This window comes from Ornithodoros turicata, chromosome 6, assembly GCF_037126465.1.
Source record: "Ornithodoros turicata isolate Travis chromosome 6, ASM3712646v1, whole genome shotgun sequence".
In the NCBI taxonomy this organism is placed as follows: domain Eukaryota; kingdom Metazoa; phylum Arthropoda; class Arachnida; order Ixodida; family Argasidae; genus Ornithodoros; species Ornithodoros turicata.
The window spans coordinates 20,328,775-20,356,605 of NC_088206.1; the positions used below are offsets into that span (position 1 = coordinate 20,328,775).

General features: G+C 44.7%; 1 protein-coding gene across 1 annotated transcript; it reads left to right on the forward strand.

Moving 5' to 3' along the window:
- On the forward strand, positions 1-26,502 carry LOC135397716 (peroxidase-like). Its single transcript, XM_064629323.1, has 15 exons — positions 1-120; positions 3,819-4,085; positions 5,618-5,744; positions 8,933-9,162; positions 9,829-10,017; positions 10,989-11,165; positions 13,221-13,325; positions 16,338-16,442; positions 17,461-17,596; positions 18,672-18,785; positions 19,296-19,467; positions 20,041-20,318; positions 22,789-22,967; positions 23,872-23,983; positions 25,112-26,502. Exons 1-15 carry the CDS (start codon positions 69-71, stop codon positions 25,212-25,214), a joined length of 2,346 nt encoding a protein of 781 aa, XP_064485393.1. The 5' UTR covers positions 1-68; the 3' UTR covers positions 25,215-26,502.
- The last annotated feature ends 1,329 nt before the right edge of the window (positions 26,503-27,831 follow it).

Below are 27,831 nucleotides of genomic sequence, written 5' to 3' on the forward strand. Positions count from 1 at the left end.
GGCAGGACGTACGAGGCTTTTTCGACCAGCGCTTACGTATACTGTGACTTGTAGTGGTGTGACTTGTGATGAGTTATGACTGCCACACTTGTGACTTCGTTTGTGCTGTGTATCGGACAGGTCAGTTCCGTTTCTTGTTCTGTCGTGAGAACTGGAATAGACGGCCGTCTCCTCGAGACCGGAAGTATTCATTTTAATTTTCTTCCCACTTGAACTATGTAGAACGATAGATTGGTGCTGTAGCTCGAGCTGCCATGCAAGTTATACTGCAGTAATTTTACATCTTCCGCTTAGTATACAACGGAGTTAAAAAATAGACTGATATTTTAAGAACCAAATAACGTAATGCAACGAAGTTTCATCGGGAAAAGTGGAGTGTACGCAATGCCCAGTGGAACACGTCAGTTCTGAAACTGTAGTTACGGAAAGGTCAAGCACTGTTGCATACACCGTTTCTACATCACTAAGCACGTTGCCTCCCTCGACATAAAATCGTAAAGATTACGAAAGCAGTCATGCAAGGGTCCGAAGACGATGCAAAGAGAATTCCATTTAAAGGATTGAGTTGAATGAACCGCTTCAAGAAACTGTCCTCCATTTCATGGTGGATAAGTATAATCTATACATCTGCACGTCTGCGTGAACTAGGTCGAGGGTTTGCTATAGTATTGCGTACGCATTCGCAAGCATTGAGAAAAGTAAGGAGAAGATTGGTTTATTATTATTATTATTTATTGGTGGTAAGGAGAAGAAGAAGATAAGTTTTGGATGTTGTTGTGTTTTGCCTCATCGCACGCTATGCCATCTTTTGCGTGAAAGACGGTGTACTATAGATGCAATGCAGAGAAGGGATGAAAGAAGTACAATATCTCCAGTATAGGTATATCCTCTCGTTTTCCCGTGTGCTTGTCCACTTCAGTGAGTGCTGGGCGACGAACATGCTTTTAGGAATGGCCACCGTGCATAATTAACAGAATCCAGTGCATTCAACTGCATACTGTATACATAGTTCCACGTTTTTGTTACTAATCATCGCATCAACCCCGCAATCTTTCTTCGGTAGCCCTTCTGGACATTTTTTATTGTTTCTCGTCGTATTGGGTATGATGAATTCTTTACCCCAGTATGGTACGCAAATAGCCTGGCGTACTTCATACGCCGTTTTCTGGCGCTTACAGCTGTTGGAAATATTGACAGAACGGAAGCTGTCAGAGGTGCTGCGGTGCACACATTCACACAAAGGAAAAATCTATACTCAGCCTTATCCACCACCAGACTCGAAGAATATATTCCCAAAAGATGCACTTGATGCTATTACCTGCGATAAGATCGGTACGCCTCTCCAGGTACACAAAGCCGGAGGCTTTGACGGAGTCATTCCGCCTCGTGTCGACCAGATAAAACCATTCATGAATTGATAATAGAAGATACGAGACCGAAGACAGATGATTGATATAGAAACAATTTTTGACTCAGAAACGAAGAGGTGGGTCGGGTTCGAACCCTAGTGCCTATTTCTCGATGTCTTCCTCTGTTTCTGCATGCGAAGAAACATTCAAAAAGATGCCTGATCTTCTGCCGTGTTGTGCAAGGGCCTCAAAAGAAGGATTACGTCGACGTCTATGCCTATATACCAGGAGGCATGCCGATACGTATAGTCATACGTATAGTATAGTAGTCATACATATAGTAGTCACTTCATAGTATTATAGTACCATAGTCACTATACTGGTACGTATAGTAGTCATTTCATACGTATAGTTGATCTCTCTGTATGCAGTCCGGACTCTGGAGTTTAGAGTCGTGCAGGTTGTGAGTTAGCTGTAAATGCCGGATGCAAAAGAAAAAAAAAAAGAAAGAAAGAAATAACAAGTTTATTCAACAGCGCCAAGCTTTTTCTTTTGCCTTTTTCTTTTCTTTCTTGCACTGGCGCCACCTTGAGGAAGAGCAAAGTCTGTGGACGTCACAGAGTGACTGAGATAAGACTGTGGACTAAGAACGATCTTGAGATTTCATAAAACGTACAACGCATCTTGCGGGGAATCGGTGGCCTTCATGCTTCGCAAAGTAAAAGGCTGTACTCTTTGATAGTGGAATGGCGGTACCACTGATCTCAATTGTACATACAGATCAGTGGGCAGTACTGGCTCTGTCTTAACCGACTAATGACGAAGACGATGTTAACCCGCAGTGAAAGTTTTTCTCGCGCTGCTCTTGTGGCAGTGTTGCTCTTTTAAATGTCGCGGCAACTCAACAACTTACCTGCCGCGTGCATGAGGAAACTTTGTGAGCCGTAGGATATGGTTTGTTGCTTCGTACATTCACACGCTCTGCTTTCGTTGTGTTGTGCCACTGGCCTTTTATCTGAGACAACAAATGGCCACAAACTCGGAGTAAAATTGTTTATCATAAGCTACAACAAATGGCAATGTGCCACATCCCTGGCACTGAGCAAAGTGTGTCCGATAAAAAGATGCAGTTCTCGAACCCAGCAGAGCGTTTCAATGCTGTTCTCTTGTCGCGGAATTCGCGACATAATTCCTTTTACACGGATCATTGCAGACGGGTTTCCCGGCTGGCAGTGTGTGTATAGTATTTAAAAAAGAAAAAAAAAAGAAAGCGGGACACAGGAGATTTGACAAACTGCCGATATTGGTAGAGTCTGGTAAGAGGTTGGGGAACCCCGTCGACTGTAAATGCATGATCATACAGCAAATTGGACGCTTACGACAAGTTTAACCAGTACTGCCTACTGTAGCTGATTAAAAGCATTTAGATAGATTGTGTCACCGGAGAGAACCCAGTGGCAGTGGCCTGCAAACGACGCTTTTTGGTGCATTAGGGAAAACGTCCATTAACCTCCAAGCAAGAACGCTTAGTGGCGTTTAAGCTCGGGAGCTAATACCCTCTTAGATGGCGTTATTTTTCTGCGCGTCGATAGACCAGCACGTCAGCATGCTGTGATCGTCTGCTTGGTCGTTTACCTGTTTCCCTATGGGTGACAGCTGGTATTGGTAACAGGCTGCGCACGGCGTTCTGTTGCTAAGTCCACTCAGATTGCCTGTGATTATCATGTATTTTGCGGATGTTTTTATTTTTTTATGTACCATTCAGTATTCCAATCTAAATATCCTTCTCGCACTTGTACGGAGAATATGCTTTTGGTGGCTTCGCTATTACCGAGCGTGCTGCGTGGGTAGAGATCGTGCGTCCTGGGCCGACTTCGTATGGAACTGTCCCGATATTTGTCTTGGAGCACCAAAAGAAAACCCATGTAACACACCCAAGCAGTACAGCAGGTGCCGCGATCTTGTTGCAGTCTTCAAATGCCTCAGCGACCAACTGGAAATCTATACGCAATAACACACAAGGTGTTTTACAGATGAGGAGGGAGGGGTTTATATGTTTATTATACAGCTCTATTTTCTACTTGCTCTTTGGTGCCTGCAGGGGCACAAGGACTTGCCGCAGCAACGAGATTGGCCATCTGGTCAGGAGTGCGGGTAAAACTGCGCAACAGTTCACTTGCAGACAGAATCAGTGATATACTCTCTTGCAATTAGGACGTCATAACCTTCCTAGTACCCCATTACAAGTCAATGTAGCCTGCTTTTTTGTTGGTGGTAAGCCACAAGCCTCTCACGTGTCAAAAGCTCATTTTATGCCACGGTTGGTTAAGAAAAACATTACTCTTCTTTTGAGTCTTTTCAAGTACTATGCAACCACCAACTGTCTGTAACATAGCTGCATCCCTGTTGCATGTGCAGGCCAAACGCAGTGCAGGTACCATTAACAGCTGTTACTTTTTCCAATTGCAGTTGTCCAGCATGGTGCGCAGGCCGCACTTCATGAAATTCAGCAGCGCCTTGTACCAGATCCGTGGACGTTCTCTCATCTGTCGCGCTACTTCCCCGCGAATACAAAGCTCTCGTGGCAGATGTTGTATTCTCCTATGGACGATGCCTATCATCCCACGATGGACTCTACGTGGGGGCACGAAGAAGTTGGCATCGCTGGTCTCACGCTGCAGGACATCGCAGAAGCGTTCCATGCCACCAAGTATCGAAAGGACATCAAGATATCACGTAAGATGTCTCCCTATCTGCCGCAGCATCCCACGATGCGGATGATGCAATCAAAGTAAAAGCCTTTGGCGACGCTTCATAACGCCCGGTATCTCTTATACTTACCACAAGTTAAAAAGATAAGAATACTTCCCTGAGCAGAAAACAAAACAGAGTATTAAGCGTTATCTTGGTGTGAAGAGAGGAAAATAACTTCACGGAACTAGGGTTCTGAGTAGACGCTTTCTTCTTCTTCTTTTTTTTTTTTTTTTGAAAAGCGACCGGTCAAATCAATCAAATCATTCAATCAATCAATCAAATGGTGCGCGTTGAGAACAGCCCCACTTAGCATAGACGCTGTATCACAAAGCATAGCTGATAGACAGCCTTCAAGGTGGCGACGATCAGGTATCATTGACGAATGGGAAGTCAGTTTTCGTGTGCTCTGTGTACCCAGACTGAGGCTTTTACATTATGGAGTTAATCCACCAGCTTGACTGCATCTATGCCATTTTGTCAGTTTTTGTGTCCCGTAACGAAAGAATGGGAATATAGCAAAGCGTAATATTAAAGAAGCGAAATAACTAAGGAGCATATAAAAGACATTGCATATACGTATTCAGTGGCTATTAATTTTGGAGATATACAGTAACGACGAATCGTACAGTCTTGGTATCCCAATGACGTAAACGTCCAATTATCCGGCGGGAATTACAAAGCAGAATAAGTTCCTTCGTACGCTGGCTTGGCGCTGAATCTGAAGCCACGTATAATGTAATACAACTGCCCTTCCGTGTTTTTCCTTTCTTTTTTCTCTCTCTCTTTTCTGCGACTCCTCCGTATTATCTACTTCGATGCAGATCAAACTAGTTTGACTTAATCTTACGCGGAAGAAAAAGCCGACTTCTCGTCCACTGTCACCTACTTTGCTTTAACAAACACGTTCGAAAAAGAGAAAAAAGAAAGAAAAAAGAAACCGAGTAGGTGGGGGAAACAATGATTTGATTTCTGCAGTAAGGTATTTTATTGTAAAACGTCGACTTGTACGCGGCCAAAATTGGGCGTTCAACCGTAATACATACCGCCAACTCAATACCCCCCCACCTTTTTTTTCTCTGTCTAGTAAGGGTTTGGAATTTGCATTTTCCCTTACGCGGAAGTGGTGTCTCTTATCGCAAAGTTCTCACCACCAGGGCGGCACCTCAGCCCGTGCGCGCCGTTTTCCGTGATCAGGCCGCTACGGTTTTGCATTCAACGTACCCGATTACTTTCTACGAGGCAAGTTTCTTAGGAAGAAAAAAGAAATGTTTGGACAAGAAACTTAGTCATGGACTGACTCTTACTTAATGGGGCACATACCAAACACATACGAACCACGACCTACTATAGACCATAGCGACCATTTTCATCGGTCGCCAATGGTGCAATTTGCAGGCTAGCGTGGGCCAGGCTAGCTGGCGTGGGCCATCGGTCCGTTTGTTTCTTCTTTAACTGCAATAACATCTTGAGCTAAAGCCTACGTTAGGATTTTCGTAAAATTCCTATAATTTCAGCTCTGGAGCGAAGAAGCCACGTACCGGAATATCGGCACCAGCAAAACCTCTGGGGAAGTCCCGACGCCAATAAACTGGATGAGGCGCAACACACATTCCAGTTTGCTGTGAAATATCTCATGGTCAAGTGAGTGCCTGACTCGTTGCAACTAACGCCTTATTCGCAAGCGATGTATATCATATGAGAAGAAGACTTATAGCGCGACAACGATAGGGGACACAAGAAGAGGTACACGGGTCGAACCAGCGGTAGGATGAAAGCCAAGGGCGGATCCAGACCCTGGGTTTGGAGGGGGGGGGGCTTCTTTGTTGAAGCGTGTAGTGAGGGAGGGGTGAGAGGGGAATCCAATGTATAAACTGCCGTTTGTGTCGGCACAGTAACCACAGTAACCCCCGAGGTCAGCCCAGGACGCGTACTAACACCCCTGTCCACCCACTCCTTTCAGCTGCCCTCTCTCCATCTGTCCACGTCTGTACCCTGCACAGTTGTTTCGCGGCGCTAACACGAAAAAAAGAAAAAGGACAGGTCGTGTTGTCGCGCTATGTTTTCTTGTCATGTGTTTCTATCAACTCATCCAGCACTCTACACTACTACTAGACGTACATCATGCACATTTTTTTTATCCCTTTTTAGTTGTTACTACTGTACTTGGGTGGCCATTCCAACCTTGTCGCGACTCATCTTCACTTTCTTTTTTTCTTTTTTTTAATGAGCACAGCATTGCATCATCATCAGGACATTTACCGTATTCTGTCTTTGTAGTCCTCCGTCGTCGCTACACCTTCAATCATTATTATCATGCCCCAATTGGGCTGTACTGCCATGATGGTCTCTAATGATGTTTTTTCTTCTATCCATCACCATCTTTACATGGTCTGCCTCTCATCCAAAAGTTCGTTATGCAAATGAGGCTAAAGAGCTTTTTCTCCTTCCTTCATTACGTATACGTGGACACATATACAGTGTGTCCTTTTTTTTTTTTTTTTCGATACAGATTTTTCATAAAAAACTATAAGGGCTATAGACATGCTGTTTTCACTTCTATCGCCTCTGGGCCGGCAGACGTTCTTGGCCATATGTTGCTCAACCGTCAAATGGCCAGTTATCTAAATATCCTTAATTAACTTTTTAATTATAAAAGCTACGAAGTTGTCCCAATGAGAACATCTGTTCCTTTCGGTGACCTGATATCGTAGCCGTTTTCAGAACAAAAATCCGTTCGGTAGATCGTCCGCAAAAAATTCGTGAAGGAACACCATTTTTTTCTTTATTTTGTTGATCGCGCATCTTCGGAGACGCGTCTTTCCTTCACCCGCAATGTGAGAGGGTGAAGGAGCCTCATGCGTCCAAGATGAGCTTTAACTTGCGGAAATAAAACAAAGACACATGTATCGGGTGACGCCATCGGAACTGCCCTTATCTTGAGTTGCATTTGCTGTTTTCTTTTAATCTTTTTCCACGACGCAAGATGCGAGAGTGTGCTCTTTCACCCTCTCACATTAGGGGTTAAGGAAAGACGGGTCTCTGAAGATGCGCAAACAAAATAAAGAAAAAATGGTGTTCCTTCACGAATTTTTTGCGGACGATCTACCGAACGGATTTTTGTTCTGAAAACGGCTACGATATCAGGTCACCGAAAGGAACAGATGTTCTCATTGGGACAACTTCGTAGCTTTTATAATTAAAAACTTAATTAACTATTTTTAGGTAATTAGTCACTTGACGGTCGAGCAACATATGGCCAAGAACGTCCGCCGGCCCAGAGATGATAGAAGTGAAAACAGCATATGTCTATAGCCCTTATAATTTTTAAATGAAAAATCTGTATTAAAAAAAGCACCCTGTAGTGTCGCGGTGTCGCATAGAGTGCTGTGATTACGAGTGCTTTCGGAGCCGCTGAAGGCATAGCTCTGGTTAATGGGACTCCTACAGAAACCGTCACGTCCATTTAGCGATCGGACCTTGTTTAGTCTGGGTGGCGTTGGTTATGTTCATTAAAATAGAAAAGGGATGCTAGTACTGCATGACATCTGGCTACTTCGCCCATTGCCCACGATGTGCCGCCAGTGTGCGATTGAAAATGTGCTCACATGAGAACGTTTGACATTCCTTCACATATCGCGTTACTGTGAGTGAACAGAGCCCTGGCTAGTGATAATATTGGAGTGAAAATATTCTAGAAAGGTTTCCGAAAGGCAAATGAGACAAACATTTCGTTTACGTGTCATAACGGTAGAACTGGGCGCTTCGCAAATTGGATATCTGATTTGGACAATTTTCCCAATTAGTATTTCTACACTGCTATGCGAAAGACAGCTTTAAATACTCGCAGTTTCAGTCCGACCTCCCACAAGCTTTCAAAAACTTCTCGAACTAGATCGTTTTTGTCAAAATCGGTCCAGTAGTTACCGAGTAATAAGCCAAAGTTTCTCCCATAGAAAATACATGGGGCTCCGCCAACTTTGTAGCAACGCGTATACAGGGTGATCTTTTTTTTTTAATTGAAGCAGAACTAGCTAATTACCTTATTAATTAGATGTTTTCCAGGTAATGTGAGATAGCAGAATTGGAGCAAGTCATTATTCAAAGCCACCCTACTTTTCCAAAACCCCGGAACGAGTAAATAGGTTGAAATATCCATCACAAAATTTTGGTATGCAAGCGAGCCGAAACTGAAACAAGCGCGTTTCGAGCGCTGGGAGAAGAACGCCCATTCTGCGTCGGAGGGCCACGTGCCGTGGAAAGCTGGAGCTGACTGGAGTAGTCGTTCTGACGTCATCCGCTTCACGGCCCAGATAAGCTGCTGGGGGGGAAGGTCATGTCTTTTCTTGCGCTCCTGATGCGCTTGGTTTCGGTTTCGGGTCATTTGCATAGCGAAATTTGGGTACATCAAATTACGTGCCGGTCTCGGGATTGTTTTCTTCTTTTTTCTTCCCTCTTTTTTTTCTTTCTGTCTTTTTTTTTAATAGGGTGACTTTGAATAATGACTGGCTCCAATTCTGCTATCATACATTGTCCCGAAAAGCTCAAATAAAAAAAAAGTTAATTAACGAATTTTAGTTAATTGACTTCGACAGCTACCAGCTTCTGCAATATCCACCGAGCTGAAGAACGTACAGCGAAGAACATCCGTGTATGGCAGTAAGCCCCCTTTTGTATAAAATTCTGTTTCGATTGAAAAACATCACCCTGTATAACGTCTAAGGCCCGCTCTTTGAACCTTCGAATTCCACATAACCTCAACCTGACTGCAGCAGTGCCCGCGCCCTTGCCGCGTGCGGGTCGGTCGATTTCAAAAGCTGTTTTATCCGCAGAAAAGGGGCGTCGTACGAGACAATCCGCAATGCATTGCAGCACGTGGACTTGAGCATGTTCAAAGAGGTGCGAAAACTGGCACCGTTCTGCAAGAAGCTCTACCGCGCCGAGTGCGACCCACATCATGCGTACAGGTCCTTCGACGGGTCTTGCAACAACATGGAACAACCCAATTGGGGGAGAGCGCGGACGTGCATGAAGAGGATAATGTCCCCTGCCTATGATGATGGTAAGGATGTACGTCTAACCAGTCCAGATATGAGTTAGGCGATCGCCTTGTGAGCCCAGAATGCCCCAACACCTAGGTAAACTGTGTTCAGCTCATTCCAGCTCATAAGATCCCTACCCTATACACTAGCAATATGTCAGGAAATGGAAGAGTATTGATGGCTGCGCATAGAAATGCTCGATGGATTCCGCATAGGTATGTTTTGTTAGTTTCTCTTTTTTCTTTTTGTGCGTATAACGATGGCACATGCAATACCAAAGTTTGTAATAAATACACGCTTTCGTGAACTATTCAGCACACTTTATTGGAAACTATTATGGGCAGTGTTTATAAGCGAACTATGCAAGTACAAGAAGTGAAAATGACATCTTACTGGATTTCGGACATAAGTAAATATAGCACTAGCTTTCTTCCCTTTGCCTTATTTTTTGTTTCGGTTATTTCGTGCGTATACTCTACAGATCAGCGCCATAGAAAAGGGCATATTTCACAGTTTTTCCCGCCGACTAGGGCCCTTCGCTGGATGGTCCTACGCTTTCCGTTTATATTATTTTATTTATTTATTTCCTTTTTTGCAATCTGGAAATTACTTTCGATCAGGTTCCAGAAAGACAAGGATGTTTTCTGCTGTCGTTACTCTATTGTCGGTGGATTTGTAATGTGCAGAACTGGGTGACCCGCGAGCTCGGATGAAGACCGGTCGTCGCCTTCCTAATCCCCGACTCTTGTCCAACGTGTTGGCTACCGTGGAAGGACCTGACGTCCTGTTAACTCACAAGTACACCCACCTCTTCATGATCTTCGGCCAGATGATAGCTCACGACACCACACTGACGCCCATCACGACAAAAGGACGTAAGTACAGTTAACCAACTTATGTCGCGTTAAAATTCACATTATATGAACGGAAGTGCCTCAGGGGCCCGATCTTCAAGTTGTCGTTATCCCATAACGCGCGTTAAATCCATCACCTCGGCCCGTGATTCGCCACGAGCTCTCGCGCGAGCCTATCAAGGCTGCTTTGGAGCGCGCACTTCAATTATAACGATAACTACCGCTGTGTGAAAGTTGAAGATCGGGGCCCTAGCACGAGAGTCGCCGACATTTCGAACAGAGGGTGTTCTTCTTCTGGGCACCATCCTCATCATTGGCATGGTATTTAAAGGGTTAGGGGCGACGTGTTAAAGGTTCATGCGAATTGTGGGTCGCATGATCCTTTAACACGTCGTCCCTAGCCCTTTAAATACCATGCCAATGATGAGGTCGGCGCCCAGAAGAACAGTCTCTGTTTGAAATATCGGCGGCTCTCGTCCTGAGGCAATTCCTTTCATACCTCCTTACCGGTTCGCTGGATTTTCTCCCCTCTACCTATCTATATACTATAGTTATTCCTGCCCGGCAGCACTTATCTTCGGGGCGCTATGAATGGCCAGCAAACCGCTTTTTGGTACGATTCAGGGGTTTCCGTGCGCTGAAAGCCAGAGTATGTGCGCTGTCTGTACCTGTGTTCATGCCCTGTCTGTCTGTGTACCTAAGGATGGCCCGAAATGTCCTCAGTCAAATTCGCAACAGGGTTACGCCGCCCAAGAAATTACAATGCATCGCCTGTGCAGCTGCTATAGTATGGTTGAACATAGTACACTGTAAAAAAATATGAAGATGGGAGCTCCTATAATATCAGAGTCTGCTGCTCACTACTTGTCGCCATGTATAGAGTTCTTATCCTTACTTTCTTATCCATCATCTTCACTACACGGTTCAATAACGAAGTGGCAATTTGAGAGAAGCTCTGCTCATTTCACCCTCCTTCCAACATGTACATGCAGCATTCGACGACCTTATAGCGAACGGCACCAACATCCAATGCTGCCCGTGGGGGTCCGCTACCAACGTTCCCGCTTGCCTGCCTATCTATGTGGAGCCCACGGATCCCTTTTTTTCGAAGCTGAACATCGACTGCATCAACTTCGTCCGTTCAGCTGGCTGCACTGACTGTACCATAAGTAAGACAGCTTTCTTTCTTTTTTTCTTTTTTTTTGTACACGCTATCGTTCACTCGCTTCGTTACATCAATCCCGTCATTCAAAGGGAAAGCGCGCCTCTCTATTTGCGGTATCCTTACCTCTCGGAACCCCGTTGTGAAAATGACAGTGCTGTGACAAGCTAACCCCATAAACATGAACATCATCATCGGCTGACGGAATGTATACGTGTGGTAGATGCTTCAAGAAGTGACGTCACCGTCTATATGAATACTACACCCATCAACGCTCGCATATGTAATGATGACCTCGGCATTGATATTCCTTCGACGGCGTCAATAAAAGTAGAACTTCCTCGTAGACTGGTCAATGGACGGCGCGTACACTGGAGGAAATCTTGGTCCTGCAATAGTTATTATAACACCGGCGTCTGATAGTGGCTCTACACGCCGAATGGCGGCCACCTAGAAAAATAAAAGCGGTTGTAGATTCCTGAAAATACGGGGTCATCTTTCGACGGCAAACGTGGAACAATGTCTCGTTTTCTCTTTTAGACTGCGTCGTAAAAACCTGGAGGGAAAGCGTTATGTGATAAGGCAACTGGGGCAAAGTTTATTTTCAGAGCTACGTGTATTTCTATGGCCAATAAACGGCTCGAAAATGGCTGGCCATGGCGTCACGCTGGCACGCTTCTAGCCCTGCAAGATTAACGACTATAGGGTTCGGATTCCGAAATCCCGGGATCACGAGAAAAATCAATGCCGCAAGAAGGAGAAAGCGAGCCAGCTGGTTTTCCATTTGTGAACGAAGAAAGTACCTTGATCTTGAGGAGCACTAGACAAAAGACACAGACGCAGCTCGATCACAACGACGCATGACGTAGAGACCTATGAGCTGTGTCTTCTGTCCTTACGCTCAAAGTATACTTTCTTCGTTCACATATCCACGTCCTTTCGCGATGTCAAATCCCGTTCGGTTTCGAGATAACAAAATTTAGGCTTTCGAACGGTTGCTGATGCGTGTGAGAAGGAAAGACTGTATTATCTCACCGACCTTTGTTTCCAGGCTCCCCCCTCTACGCGAAACCAATCGTCCACGACACATGACAATCATGCCAGGTGCTAACCCAATTCACCATGTAGCTTATAGCCGATAACGATCATCAAGTAGCATTATAAAACTGTACTACCAAATCACAACGATTCTTCCCTACGCACAAGTTCAGAAGTTCATTTCTCTCTCTCTCTCTTGATCCTCATCGATAGGCTGATTTCATTGTGAAAAAAAAAAAAATGAAGACAGCCTTTTCAGAAATCTAGATTCCGCTACTCTGGACCAGAACGGAATACTAGTTACTATGAAGGGTCAAAAAGTTGAAGAGCAAAATGCGTCAATATGTAGGAAACGTGTGCTGTATCGGTACGGCATCGTATAGGGGCAGTTGCACAAAAAAAAACGATCCCGTCCCGGGACCCACATTTAGAAATCTCGAAATCCCGGGATTCTAAAAAGGACTCGGGTTTCCGAACCTTAGGCACGACTAAACTCTCATTTCCTTCAGTGCAGTTTAGGTTCGCAGCTAGCGTGGAATTGGTTGCATCCCTTGACAGACGCATGACAGGCAATTTTCGGGCGGTTACGGCCCATATAAATAAATGTAGCTCTGAAGTTAAATTTACCCGGGTTGCTTTATCAGATAACTGGGTCCCTTCAGGCAAAGTAAATATATATTGCAGGAAGGGAATAAACAACCGCAAAGTTTATTGTTGGAAACCCTGCATATCGGCCAAGAAAATACGTCTTGATATAATTCATAAAAGCATGCATAGTTCTCTATCGCTTGTTTACTTATTTCTGTTAACGACGCCATCCTTACGACTTTGTCAACAACTTGTCTACTAACTGGAGACTTTCCTGTCGTTTTCTTTCTCTTCAACTGCCTTACCTGCAACCCACACATTTAGTGACTCTACAACCCAACCAACCTGACGAGGTTGCAACACACGAACAAACAGATTGACGTTGAAGCACTGCAGCTTTGTCTGAAGCAACCTATACCGGTGTTACTGTTTACAGGTCACAGGGAGCAGACGGATCAACAGACAGCCTTCCTAGATGCTTCTAACGTGTACGGAGCATCCAAAACGGACCTCATGAACGTACGCGATCCAGAAGACCCAGGTACGTAGATGCCAGAAATAAATTCATCCAGAAATGGGTTGCCGTAAAATGAAGTAGAATGAGACTAGTTTCGGGGTCATCAAACCAGGGAACAGGCAGCGCCCACCACTTTAATGACGTCATATATTGATTCATATCTACTTTGATGATTCGTTCGATGGCTGTTTTTTATTCCTGGTGTTTTCCATTCGTTTATTTCTATGACCCCCACAAAATGATAGCTGTCAGCAAATACAATACAAACAGCATTTATGGTCCATTCACGAAAAGATGATGATGTTAGGTGGCGCAGTTGCGCAGCATTAGAGATCTATGTACGTATTTAAAAAAAAAAAGAAAAGAGCAAGGATGGCAAAGGATGGCAAGCAGCATTGAACAACACCATTTCAACTGCCTCAAGTTCTATATACACGGCATTTAAATCTATATACACGGCCAGGAAAGAGAGCCGTACAGCCGCCGTCTGACTTAACCACAACACGCACCTACGAGGCCTACGGGTTGACGAGTCCCGCAGAGACGGCGGCAGCACACAGAACATCGTTATTGTTATTAGCGGAACAATTTGCCCATTTGAGAGGAAAATGTTTTAATATGTATTGAATACTTCGTCCGTGACCATCACTCCTAATTATCATCACTTTCTTTTTCCTTTTTCCATTGTAACGAAAAACTTTGTAATTGGTCACACGACTTGATCGAATGCTATCAGTCAGCCAGAAAACTGATATTTGAGAGCTGGGTGAAAACCTGCTTTTCTTAAATACTGCCGATATACTTCCCTATCTTAAATACTGCTCTAAAGTTCGGCTTCTGAGCGTAGCACGCGCGTTTATGAAGTTCTGAGAGTGCCGAAGATTGCACCTGTGCCCGTCTTAGGCTTTCGCGATGCCGAAGTGTCCCACTAGTGTTGCTTTTACGGTAGTACATCCTCGTGTAGCAACTTAGCACAGTCGCTTAGCGAAGCAGAACATACAGAAGAAGATGATGAATGAAAAGGAAAAAAAAAAAAAAAGAAGAGGCCGCCGATGCATCGCGCTTTGTCGAGGATGCGCTCGCTGCTTTCGTCGTATTCGTTCTTCCACGTTGCCGGTTCGGTAGTCACGAGATGCACGCAAGTCACGACATTAGTCGATATGTTTTGTCAAAGTAAACAAAGCATGAAGCTTTATCGTTAAACCCGGCTGCATTGCAGAGCACATTGTAACAGTGAGAAGCCAGCGAAGCGTTTTGCGAATACTTTTTTTTGAGTGCAGATGGAATGTGCTGCGTTGCTTTCGATGGCACGTGTAATGATCTTTACCTTTTGTGCTGTATGGAGAAAAAGAAAAAAAGATGTCAACGTACCAACGGCACCAGACACCGCTTGTGACTGTGCAGCAAAAACAGTTTGCAATTGAAGGTTTACTGTGAGGGCTTCCAACTACCTCTTGTTGTAAAGAAATTTACGCTAGAGGCTGTCTTCTATGCATGGAACTATTTTTCGTGATAATATTAATATGTGGGTAAGACCGCGTTCGATGTTAAAACTTAAAAATGAACTATGTCTTCTATCGTTTGTAGGCTAGAAACATTTCCCGTGGGGCAGTATCGATATCTTAACGGACAAGCAAGGCCCAAAACATTTAATTATATATTTAAACGACTCTTAAGCCAATTTAATGCGTGTCCAGAGTGATTATACCAAACGTACAGGTGTTTCGTCCAATAATGCATATTTTCTACATGTGCCGTGACCATGTGTTGCCTTGTCCGAAGTTTCTGGAATTCGTACAGAGGGAGAGACGTGGCTGTGCATATCATAGGTGCATATCATCACTTACAAGTTACAGCTGAGCACTTGATCACAGAGAGAGAAAAACAGTAATTTCATAGCAAGCTATCTCTATACAGGGTGCTTCACGTAAGACTGACTAGAATTTTTATAAAAAACGTATGAGAGCAGCATAGATGGCGTTTTTGCAGTTGACCTCTGCGGCCAGGAGGACATCCTCTCGAAGAAAGTGTGCAACTACGAGATGACTAATTAACTAAAATTCATTAACTAACTTTTTAATTAGGGGATTTCGGGCAAAAGCGAGATGGCAGATTGAGGGACACTCCTGGTTGCAATCCACTCAACAAAATTCCAACAAGTCCTGAAACCCGGACGTGCGTTAAAATATCCATATCCGAATTTTGATATGCAAATGAGCCGAAACCGAAACCGCGGCGACCGGCAACGCGGGGAGTACAGCGCTCAATTCACGTCAGAGGGCCACGTGATTGGAGCGGTGAAGATAATTTGCGTAGGTGCCGGTGCCACTGCCACTCAGCTGGCCAGATAAACGGTTTTCCGGCCCAGATAAACCTCCGTCGGCGTGAGTGATGCGCTTCTTCTTTTTCGGTTTCGGCTCATTTGCATACAAGAACTCGGGGATGGATATTTTAGCGCACGTGCGTGTTTCAGGATTTTTTAAACGTGGAATAGTGTTCAACGAGGATAGTCTCTCAATCTGCTATCTCGCTTTTGCCCGAAATCCCCTAATAAAAATGTTAATTAATGATTAATTTTAGTTAATTTAGTCATCTCGTAGTTGCACACTTTCTTCGAGAGGATGTCCGCCTGGCCGTAGAACTCAACTGCAAAAACACCATCTATGCTGCTCTCATATGTTGTTTTTTTTATATAAAAATTGTGGTCAGTCTTACGTGAAGCACCCTGTATAATTTATCGTATTTAACGTTCCATCTCTGGCGGAACAAGTGCGGCGATTGCAGTCCTCCGCCAGATAAAAAAATATCCCGCTGTGAGGATTTGAAAGCAATGATGAACGTAGATAACTGTAAGCTGTGGTGAAATTGGTAAAAGCTCCTATCAGTGTGACCAACAGAACAGGCATGAAATAGTATGGGGCCTCCAAAGTAGTATGTACATTGGTAACCCTTCGAATTTCTTGTTCTTTTCTTTCATGTCATTAAGCGCGTTTCCTTTCTTTCTCTTTTTTATTTATTTTTTTTTTCTTATTTCAGCACTGTTGGCCTTAAGGCCCGAAAGCGGTCTACTTCCAGTCAGCTTGATCCCTACAAGTGATGGCTGCAGTGACCTCAGACGCAGCAAACTCTGCTTCAGAGCTGGCAAGTTACATTCCTGTACCAACGATGCGTTTCATTGCGAGTGACGAAGAGCAGAGGTTACAGTGCAGTGGTTACAGTGCATGTCGACCAAGACTCAAAGACATTGCCTCTCACATCAATCTGCACGTCACTACTCCGCTCGTCCTATTGAGAACAGAAAGCAACTCCTGCTCCGTTTCTCAATCTATTCGAAACTGCCAAACTATAATCTTCCATTCCCTCTCTGCTCCATGCCGGCTTTCGCGATGCGTATTATGTTTTCTTCAAGCAGCTCCACATTAGAAAATGTGGTGATGAAACATGTTGAAAGAAACAAGGCACTTGAGGTAGTTTTGGTGATGGAACTTTGTGATGGAACATGATGAGGGAAAGCTTCTTCTTAGTGCTGTAATACCAGGAGCTGCAATCCCTTTCCCAATCTAGCCTAGCGGCTCTACAGCGTATTCATGTCGCGCGCCACGAACTTCACGTGTATTTCATATAACCATAAAGTCCGTCATACTACGCCGGGAGAGTTCTGTCCACACGAAGCCGACTCTGAAGAAAAATTGACATTTACTTGAAACTAGCCAGTGTCATTGATTCGAACCCGGGCTACTTCTCAGCCGAGCCCAGCCCAGCCCTTTTCTTCTTTTTCATTTCGTTTTCTTCTTTTTTCATTATTTTCTTATATTTTTTTTAAATAGCGGCCGACCTCTACCTGGTTGACCTTTCATTTCTTTTTTCTTAATAAACATACCCCCCATAACAAGCGATTCGGGCACCCCGGCCGCCACAGGAGCTGCTTCTGGTTTCGTCTTTGAAGGAAAAGGTCGAGCGCATGGAGCTATCACTGATATACACAATAAGAAGTGGTAAATGGGTCGTAGGACACACACACAAAAAAAATTGCACTTTCCAACGAATCCCGTTAAGGCGGATCTTTTTTTCTCCTGAACATGCGTATTGAAGTAGGTTCCATGTTGCCTGTCCGGTACACGGTCTTCTTTGTCCCCATTATCTTCTCGCACTTTTGCAGGCGATCGCCGTGTGAACCAGCAGCCTGGAATTACAAGCATGCAGACGATTTTCGCTCGCCAACACAACCGCCTGGCGCACGAGCTGAAGAGGGTCAATCCTCACTGGGAAGGAAAGAAAATTTTCCAAGAAGCCCGGTAGGTGGCGACACTACTCCGCCTCGTATCGTTTGGTGGTCTGTCTGTACGCGCGCGGTACTGGCTATTTTTCTACGCCTAAGTATCTCTGTGTCCCCCCACTGCCTCTCGTTAATAAATAATGACATGTCAGTGCTGCCGAGGCAATAGATCTCAATGACGATCTGCACGTGAAACGGTGAAACCTCAAGTGCAACAACGTCTCCTCGGCTAGCGGTGATACCAAACCGAAACTGGATTTGACACGCGTATAGTGTGATTGCAGCTCAAGAGATGGCGCAGGAGCTCTTCCACTTTAGTTTGATTGCAGCTCAAGAGATGGCGCAATAGGCTTTGTATGTATTTGTTCTTCTGTGTTGTTCCAGCCTCAGAACATCAGTTCTCTCATGGCGCAATAGCTCTTCCACTTTCGTAAAAGTACACACAGAACATATGCACAGCCAGACTAGGTAGTCATAGGATACCAATGAAAATAATAGTTTCCGCCGGTACTGAAACAAGCAGTGCTGTTGGGACTGGCACCTGGTTCATCTGCTGGCAGCCCATCACTCATGAATTAGAGTACCAGGCCCAATTTTATTTTACGAAGCTCTCTGCATATTTTGTGCATATATACTCCCCTCCCCAATTTGCTCCATTCAATTACTCTTGACAATAAACAGTGGTGATAAATTATGCAGCAAAACCTGGAATGTCTGTCACGAAAATTGATCAGCGCATGGTGACTAAACGAGTGCCCTGTTTCTAGTGCACCGCAACCCTAGCAAATTCTGAGATACGTCACATCACGTAACCAGTTCTAATCGATTTTGCGATGCAGAGTCAGGTGCAGGTTCTAGCGATATCGGTTTCCCTGTGAATTTGAACGCGGAGGGAAATGGCGGCAAATTTCGATTTGCGGGGGGAAGAGGTGATACGTTTAATAAGAGGAAAGGTCGATTTGCCTTTAGTATACTGACTCAATGTTTAGTGATTTCAATTACAGATTTGCCTGAACCATGTGTTAAAGGAGCTGCTGCAAAGGTCTCGCAACTAAATTTTATTTCACTTGTGCGAACTTTTCCAAACTATGCAGGAGCATCCTCATAGCCCAGCTTCAGAAGATTGTGTATACGGAATACCTACCCATCGCTCTGGGGCCTCATGTCATGGAACTCTACGGACTGAACATCAAGGGGCCGGAACACAGGTACACTTCTTCACATTCGCTTTTTCTTCGTCACAGCCGAAAGAAAGCTGTGCGCTATATTACGTTCTGAGGGCTACATGCTACAGACTGCTCTTTGACTCGTACGATGTTCCTCGACGATTGTAGACTATACTTTATGAAGTCCAAATTTTTATAAACCGTTTACATAGCTCGGTGCATGGAAGAACTCAGCTCCTTCTGACGAGGTATCTTGGGCAACTATTCCCACCTTTCCTATTAAGTTTGATAATTGCCAATTCTAGATTACGCTTCCGTCCGTGTTTTTGAAAACAGACAAACAAACAAAAAGGTTTCTTATGTCGTGAAACAGTCACTGTTGTCCTTGTCACATTTCGAACTCGCCGATTTTCAGCGGACAGAACGAGATTATATAACCAAAATGCACAGTTCTATCTGTACCTCTACTGGAGGCTTGAGATATTTATGCAGCACTAAGAAAGCGAATGAAAGCCTCTACGATCATGTTGTGACGTACGCGTTTTTTGACAGAACACAGTACGACGGTTTTGCCGACCCGAGCATGACTACTGAGTTCGCCACGGCTGCCTTTCGTTTTGGCCATCCCTTGGTACATGATTTCATGTCACTCAACAGCCATGGAAAGCAACGCATGTTGGACCTAAAGGACTTTTTCTTTGACGTCTTCGACTTTTATAAGAAGGTGAGAAGGAACGACGAGATGACGAGCTTTTGAGACTTGTTTATATGTGTGTTTTTCCCCAGTCTCAGGGTTCGTTATGGAGACGAAAACAGACTTGTTCCAACCCATGTAATGTTGTGCAAGACACAATGAAAAGTGGATTAATGTAATCAACACACAATAACAGAAGCGCTCGAATAAAATTTGTTTTAAATCAGACGTAAGGTTCATACAGATTCCGAGTTCGCCTTGTTCAGTTCTGTCACAAGATGACATGCACAACTCATGGATCTCCTCGGATAAAGTTTGTTTTAAATCAACTTTTACTTATTTAAACAACGAGAATTATTCGAATTTTATTTATTTGTTCTCTTAAATTTCTTCCGCTGTTTACATTGCAAACTTGCCACAAGGAGTGAGTGCGCGACCACTTCACCACCGGGTCCACTACAGTCACCGGTAATTAAATCATTGAACTTTAGCAAGTCGAGGATATCATTTTTAAGAGCGAACAAGAACGCGACAAACATCAATATAGTTCTTTCTTGTGCGCACTCGCATGATAAATCATAATTAACATCGCTTTGGTTCTAGGGCAAACTGGACGACTTCCTACGCGGTGTCAGCTGGCAGTTGGGCAAAGCTTTCGGACCAAGTATGGTGGAGGACGTCAAGAACTTCCTCTACCGTAACTCAAGCAGCTTCTCTGGTCTGGACCTGGCATCGTTAAACATTCAGAGGGGACGCGACCACGGCATTCCGGGGTACGGACACTATCTCTCATGGTGTTCCGGGAAACCCGTCCACAACTTCGAAGACCTCTTACCGTACATGACTAAAAGAAGTGTGGACACGCTCAGCAAGCTCTACGAGTAAGTGTGCACTAGCGCCACGTTCGCTTTCGCTTTCACTTAGTCCTAAGTATCAGAAAATTACATTTCGTAAGTTGGACTTGTAAGTTTAAGCGCTCTACATGCAGAAAGATGTAGCATCTCTTATGGATAGAGGTATGTGCACGCGTAAATAAATTCGTACCCGCAACCGCAACCCGCAGCGTCTGATGCGGATACACCCGCACTACCCGCAGACGCAGTGCTGGTGCACCCGCAATTACGCGCAACCTGCAACGACACTGAATTTCTACTCGCAAATAACAAAACACCGAAACAAATCAGAAAAGAGAACGAATTTCCACGAGCGTGCTGCTTCGATTATTGTTGGGTGTCGAATTTGTCAGTTTTCAAGTGAAAGTCACATGCTCCTGTGGAGGGTCAAACCACCATGCGTTATGCGAAAAAGTTTAGTATTCGGGTATTTTCCTCGATGAAACCTCGGGGAAATGCCAAAAATTAATTATGGATAAGCTATTAATGGTTATTAAGTATTAGTGGATAAGTTAGGGTCGCAAAAGGTTAATTTAGGAGATGTGGGTAATGCGGGTTTACCCGCACCATCCGCGTGTACACCCGCATTTTACCGTAGCCCGCGGCGACATTGAATTTCTAATCGCAAATCGCAAAAATGCGCAGGTCTTTGCGGGTAACCGCGGGTATATCAGCACCAGCGCAACATCGGAATACGCCATTCGGAGTAGAAAACAGCGCGCGGGCTTTCAGAGAAAGAGAGGAATACTGACTGACGAACACTGTGAAATGTAACTCCTACAACGAACCAATAATGTCTATGCATAAATTAAAGAAAAAACAGTTTCGTGACCACCACTCAAGTATCTTCAAAGCATATTAGGCACTTTTTGAAGTGTTTGCTACTAGCTCTGCTCGACGTACTTTCTTTTCCAAATATCTGTAGTATCTGTCATCTCAAGTACGTTCTCGGTTTAATATTTATATTTTAAATACATTTGTCTTCCTCGGAGACACATTTCGGTATACTGGCGTACGTTGCTTGCTTGCTTGCTTAGTATGGGCTCGGTATAGTAGTAGCGAGCGGCTGTGAGCTCTCATTTCGCCACTGAAATTTCGTCTGCAACGGACCCAGCGCGGCGCTTCATGCGGCGTACTTCATTACGTCACGCGTTCATTTACGGCTCTCTGAAGGAGCCGAATGGTTTCTCGAGCGTGTACACATCAAAGACCTCCAGGGCGCCAAACGTCAGCTACACTGTTAGAAAAATTTATACCTTTTGGGGTATAAACGGCTTGTCCCAGGGCGCATACCTTTTGAGGTATAAACGCTATACCTTCCACAAGGTATACTCTCTTTATACCTCCATAAAGGTATATTATTTGCACCTCAGGGTATAAACATATACCTCCTAGAGGGTATATTTTGAAGACCTTGTGGTATAATTGAAGAAAACGGTAATATTCGATTTGCTTCAGCGTCATATCGGAGTGGCGGCTTCCCAGCGCAGCTTTCCACAAATATTGAAAAAAAAAGGACCAAAGGAACAATAACAAAAAAAGAAAATACCTGGAGACACTCGCGCACAAACTCACAAAGCATGGATATGAATCGGAGAGGAAAGAAATTAAGTAACAATTAGCATTACATTGGAAACCAAGAAGCAACACCAACAAATATTAGGAAAAATATTTCCAGGAGCAGTTGGCATTTTCTGGAGAACAGATACATATACAACACACCGCGGCTACACACGGTGGAGACCATCCTTCGCCCGGGAAGCAACTCAAGAAGTGAGGGCGTGCAAATTTATTTATTTTGGGATCAAATCATATGCTTCCAGATGTCATTACCCAATATAATTAGAATGCTACTGTGTTACTGCCTATGTTTTTAAATTAACTTATTGTTTAACTGAGATGATATAGTCGCCGTTACAAATTAATGTGATCACAGATGTTGCGGAAGAAAAGGTATACAAAACGCAGAAGGTATAAACGTGATATAGAAGTACTTTATTATACCCTCAGCTGCCGTGGAAGGTATAGAATCAGTGATCTATACCTTACACATGGTTTAAACAGGGTATAAACAGTGGTGATGAGGTATAAATGTCGTACTGTAGACCTTATTTATACCTTTCTTATACCTTTTATATACCTTTTCTTCTAACAGTGTACGGGACATTGTTCTCCTGCGACAACCCACGCATGTATTTGTCACTGGAACAAAAAAAAAAGAGTTATGGTAGGGGTTTTCACTTCCCCTTTAATACTGTCAAACTTTTTTTTTTTTGAATAAACATTGGAAAAAAGTTACAGGAAATTTCCGTAGTTTGTGGAAGAATATCCCGATGACACAAAATTTGAAGAAATTTCAAGTTTGTTTTATAAGCCCTGGCAAGAAGCTTAGCTACTTTGTGTGTGTGTGTGTCTTTTTCGCTTCCGAATGTTCAAGGGAAGCATTTTCACAACGTAGGACGCCGTACGACGTGGACCTTTGGGTTGGCGGCCTGTACGAGAAACCAGTGAAGGGCGGCGTCGTAGGATCCACATTCGCCTGCCTTCTAGGACACCAGTTTAGAAACATGATGTATGGAGACCGCTATTTCTTCACTCATCAGCAGCCAACGTATGCGCATATCGGATTTTCGGATGGTAAGGAGAGAAAGAATTATCCTCCGCCCATGTACATGTGTGCGCCTATGCATAATTGGTACTACCTCCAAGCTGCAGTCACTGTGGTGACTTCCTTTTCCCTGAGCTATTTGAATTCCAGTGTAAACTTTCCACGTGTTCCGCTACTACGAACTTAATAACCTCGAACTCGTAATCCTCTAATACCCTTGTCAGACGGTGTTCTAAATGACAGTTAACGTAAAGTACCTTTGATTTCGAAATGGCGTTTATGGAGTAGCACCTGTCAGACGAGCCGTAAAGGAGCACAATGTTGCCGGCTCCTTGCACCATCTATAGAGTTTCTGCTTCATTCTATAGCCCCATACTAAAGTTGTCATTTTACAAAAACCTTGCCAACCTGGATCCGGGATCTTTTTGTCACATTTAGATGTTTTATCATCTTTCACTTGAGCGTTGTCAGAAGCGACGTGATCCTCTGATGTGTGGTCGTCTGACAGGGATATAAGAAGCCCAGAGGTGGGCACTGTTACGTAATATAAGCAATAGGCAGATGGTTTTGGAGAGGACGACTTATTTGATCTGTATGTACGACATCTCCGATGATTTGTTACTAAATAACCGCTCAATTGACCTTCAAAAATGCTCGCCTATAGAGGAAAGCGCAGAAATACTCTTTAATCAGACGCACGAGTTGCAACGCCACCCCTTCACCGATGTATCTCCCATAGTCATCTAGGCATATAGCGCTCTTCAAAGCGGAGAGACTTTGGTAGCGATGTAACTGGCAATTTTTTGTGAATAGAAGAGTAGATATGTTAAAACTTAAAGCAGACGTCTGTCCTGTGGCATACAACAAAGTAGGCATACTTTTATTCACGTCATGTCGGATTTAACACGGTTTCCTACCCTGTCTTTTTTGCAGGGCAACTGTCAGAGATCTTCCGCAGCAGCTTCGCCAAAATTGTTTGTGCCAACGTAGATAGACCCTCGAACATGTACGTGCAGAAATACCTCCTCCTGCCAGCTGGCGAAGGGTAAGCATACTTGACGGCACTGAATAGTGCGCTTCCCCTTTATGACGACATGCATGGGCCACCAGTATAAACACATCTTTTGTCAGTGAACATCTTCCGTGTCTCGTTGTTTAATACAACCAAAGATGGAGCGATGCCTTACACGGGGCCTTATAATACACGGACTACAAGCAGTAGTGTTTCCATCTGCAGGTTAAGCTGGACAAGAGAGAAAGAGAGAAACCCCTTTAAGCTGGTTTACGAAACACCACAGAAACTACATAAGTGCACAAATAAAAACTTATAATAGTACAGAATACCGTCTGGTGCCCACATCAAGACGAGACTTCCACGACAGCCTTCTTCGACCTTTTCGCTTATGCCGCCATTTGCTCCATAGTTCCTGTTGGTGGAGACAACGGTCGTCTTGATGCTCCACAAGTGCGCCGGTCGTGCCATGACTGTAGTCCACAATGTCTGTAGTCCGCGCGCTCTGGCTGCGGTGTGTGGATATTCCATAAGGGTGATCTTGTCGTTAACGGACTCGTCTATATGGTAGACTTTGGAGCAGTTGCTGAAGAAGTCGTCTGTACATGTCGGTCTCGATATTGTCACCAGGCTGGAAACATTTGAACCTGACATGAATCAGATTAGTGGCCAGAAGAAGTCCATAATGAAGGTGCCTGAGCAACGAGCAGAAGACAGAGGAAACACAACACAAGGCACCGTGTGTCGGAGTCGGAGACTCAAAAGAACCCCATGTATAGTAAAAATTACCGGCAGTCCTACCCTGCGGCACATGCTGCATGTCGCCACACAAGTAAAGGTGTCTCACCTTACATGTAAATATACTCCCTATTATTAAGTTGGTCCCGTTTATTTATAGTTTGCCTTTTCATCCTCTTTTTTGTGTTATGCTCAATACCCAAGCCACTTGTGCAGAACGCACAAAGCGATTATGCATTTTTTTGTAATGGAGTGTCTGGACGAAATGAAATGACTGGGCGAAAGAAAATTAGCCAGCCTTGATCCCTGCTACAACGGCATTCTTTTCTAATGAGTCTAGCCCGCTTTTGAAGTTTACTCTTCCGAACAGAACGGAACACGAATGAAACAGAACATTAACTAAGCTTTGCCTATGCTTTCCAGGAATCCGTGGTTCCCATGCAAAGACCTGCCAGACACAGACCTGACGCTCTGGATGGATATGGTGCCAAACTTCTCTCACGAGATGCACTTCAAAAAGAAGTAGACACGAAAATGAAGAAAACAGAATCAACTTACAGGGACCTGCAAAGAAAATGTAGTGCAAAGAGAGGAACTGCGCATAGCCGCAAGAAAGGCCAGCAGCCATTCTGTTTCAAGACTGCGAGTGATCTGTGCGAGCGGCTCTCGGGAGGCTTCTCCTATACGCCCTTCGTGTTTTAGCTCAGGATCAACAATTAACAGAACCACGGTTGCGTGTGTTCATACTCATGGTTTCATGGCCACCTCTTGGAATCCCTAAGATGTAACGCCTGAGCGAATAACTCTCACATCAGGAGCCGGGCACACAGGGGCTCCAAGAGAATGTTTGTTTGAGTTTCCATAAGATACGGCATCACGGGGTACAGCCTTTACCAAAGCAAATAAGGCAGGGAAATTTGCACTTGTTCTGGCTGCACTGCACCAGAAGCATGGACCACCGTCAGTGCTTTCGCCACTCTCTCGGTCTCTCTCGCTTCTTTTTATTTGGACGAGGACCATATGGTGATGCCAGATGCGTCATAGTTCTCCGTTAAATACTGGATATACCTAATTCCTGGCACTTTGCCGTATGAAATTCTGATCGACGTTCTTAGTTTCGATACTGGGTGTCCCAAAATATCCGCAAAACGAAGACAGAGGGATAAGTACAAAGCACAACACTAATGCAGTTATGGCTACATGTTGCCACACACTTGTGGAAGAATGAACGCCAGAGGGCTGCCGTCTGGACGCCTCTTCGGGTTGACTATCATCCTGCTCGCATCCTCATATTGGAGGTGTTGTTCAAGATCACTGTCCATAAATGGCCTGGCTACATTAATTTCAATAGGAACTCGGCAACAGAGTGGAGATAATTTCGAGTGAAAACAAAAAACAAAAAAAAAACCTACGTCCTGTCACGTAAAAGGTTCAATAACATGTACCGGTCACAGCATGACATAAGCAGCAGGCAAGTAAAGGCGTGTCAATCAATGGCAAACCTACGCAGGTAGGTTGGTGTGCGTGAAAATAGCTGCAGCATCACTTCATTCGTACGCAAAGTACCTCATTTATATGCAGTGGGCACACCTGTCTCTTTCACGCGTGGGGCAAGGCATCATTGTGTGTAAATAACCTCGACAGTGCGTGGGTGGACTTCCTAACAGAACAGTCAGCGGTACCCGCGTCCAATCAGACATGTGCCACGGTGTGACATGTGACTTTCGGGGTGTGTGAACTGTGCGTGAGAAATTCATCCCTCAATTGCTCAGATATTTCTGTGTACGTGTGCTTAATAAATACATTAGATTTGTTGTCTTTTCTCCAAATGCAATCTTCTGCAAAATACTCCTTTAATTTGAGTGAAAGACACGTCTTCCGTCGAATACGTCCATTCTTCCGAATGCAGTGCTTGCCACACACTTGTCTGTAATTCCGAGTCCGCAAAAGAACGATTATCTGTCGGTTGTGCCGTGCTAACACCTCCTAGACATGGCAGAAGATATGCGCCCTACGTCACGCACGAAGGCCTGCGTGGGCTTTAGGAGCTGCTTCGAGTTTTTGTCTTGTTCGCCCTTTCATTGACGTCATTGCAGCATTAACAGTTCTAACAGCAGGCCTCCCTGTGTGACGTAGGACGCTGGACCCTGAATTCACCAATCCAAGCTGGACTCTCGGTGGCACCTTTCTAGTGTTATACCATTTCGTCCCCTAAAGGGACGGTCGCATCCATTCCAGTCGATTTCCAAACTATGGTGTTATTTTGTTCCACCTGGACTACTGACCAAGGTATAGTAAATCCCATGCGAAGTAGTGGCGTAGCTGACTGTTATTCGATGTAATACATGACAGGAGCTGACGCCGGATGTTGAGAGTTATCCGGAATTCCCTCTCTGGGAAAATGAGGAGACGTCACTCCCTAAGAACCAATGAGGGGGCGACCTTGAGAAAACGAGTGCCGGGGGCGTGCGGTTTACGGGGCGTCTGGACTCCGGCTTTCTCCTCTGAGTGCCGCCCTCTCACTCCTCCGCTTAGGGACTGACGTCACGTCGCCGGAGCCTCCGCAGCTGCGGAAGCGGCGCTGATCTTTAATATCCTTTTATTTAATAGCTAAGGACTTTTCGGACGAAAAAATTAGCCAAGTAGATTGTTGGCCGATGCCGAACATAGTGGAATCGGTTTCATAGATGAGTTACCGGGTTACGATCGCTTTTGACGCAGATTTTACGTCGTTCCGATCGCTTACGTGGCTGACATTCAAGAAATTTCATGTAACACTTTGGCGTTACGTAACATAGCGTGTCCCAGAGCACAGAGCCAGAGCCTTCGACGTGTACGGCTCGTTCATCAATTTCGTCCCAACGCCCTCAAACACAAAGCAACAAAGCCGCGCGCGGTTTCGTGAGCAGCTGCACCAACCTCGTCTTGTTTGCCACAAACAAGTGGACTAGGGTATTAAGCGACCCAGTCCAGTGAACTGCACAAGTCGTGCCGCGTCTGTTAGGTCTCAAAACATGCTTTCTGTGGAAATGCCACGGAAATATTTGACAACAGCGCGGCACGCCTGTCGCCCGACATGTGTGGCGGCAGAGCCCGTGCTCTTCGACGGCGCGGAAAGGCTATTGTTGTCAACTCATACTGTT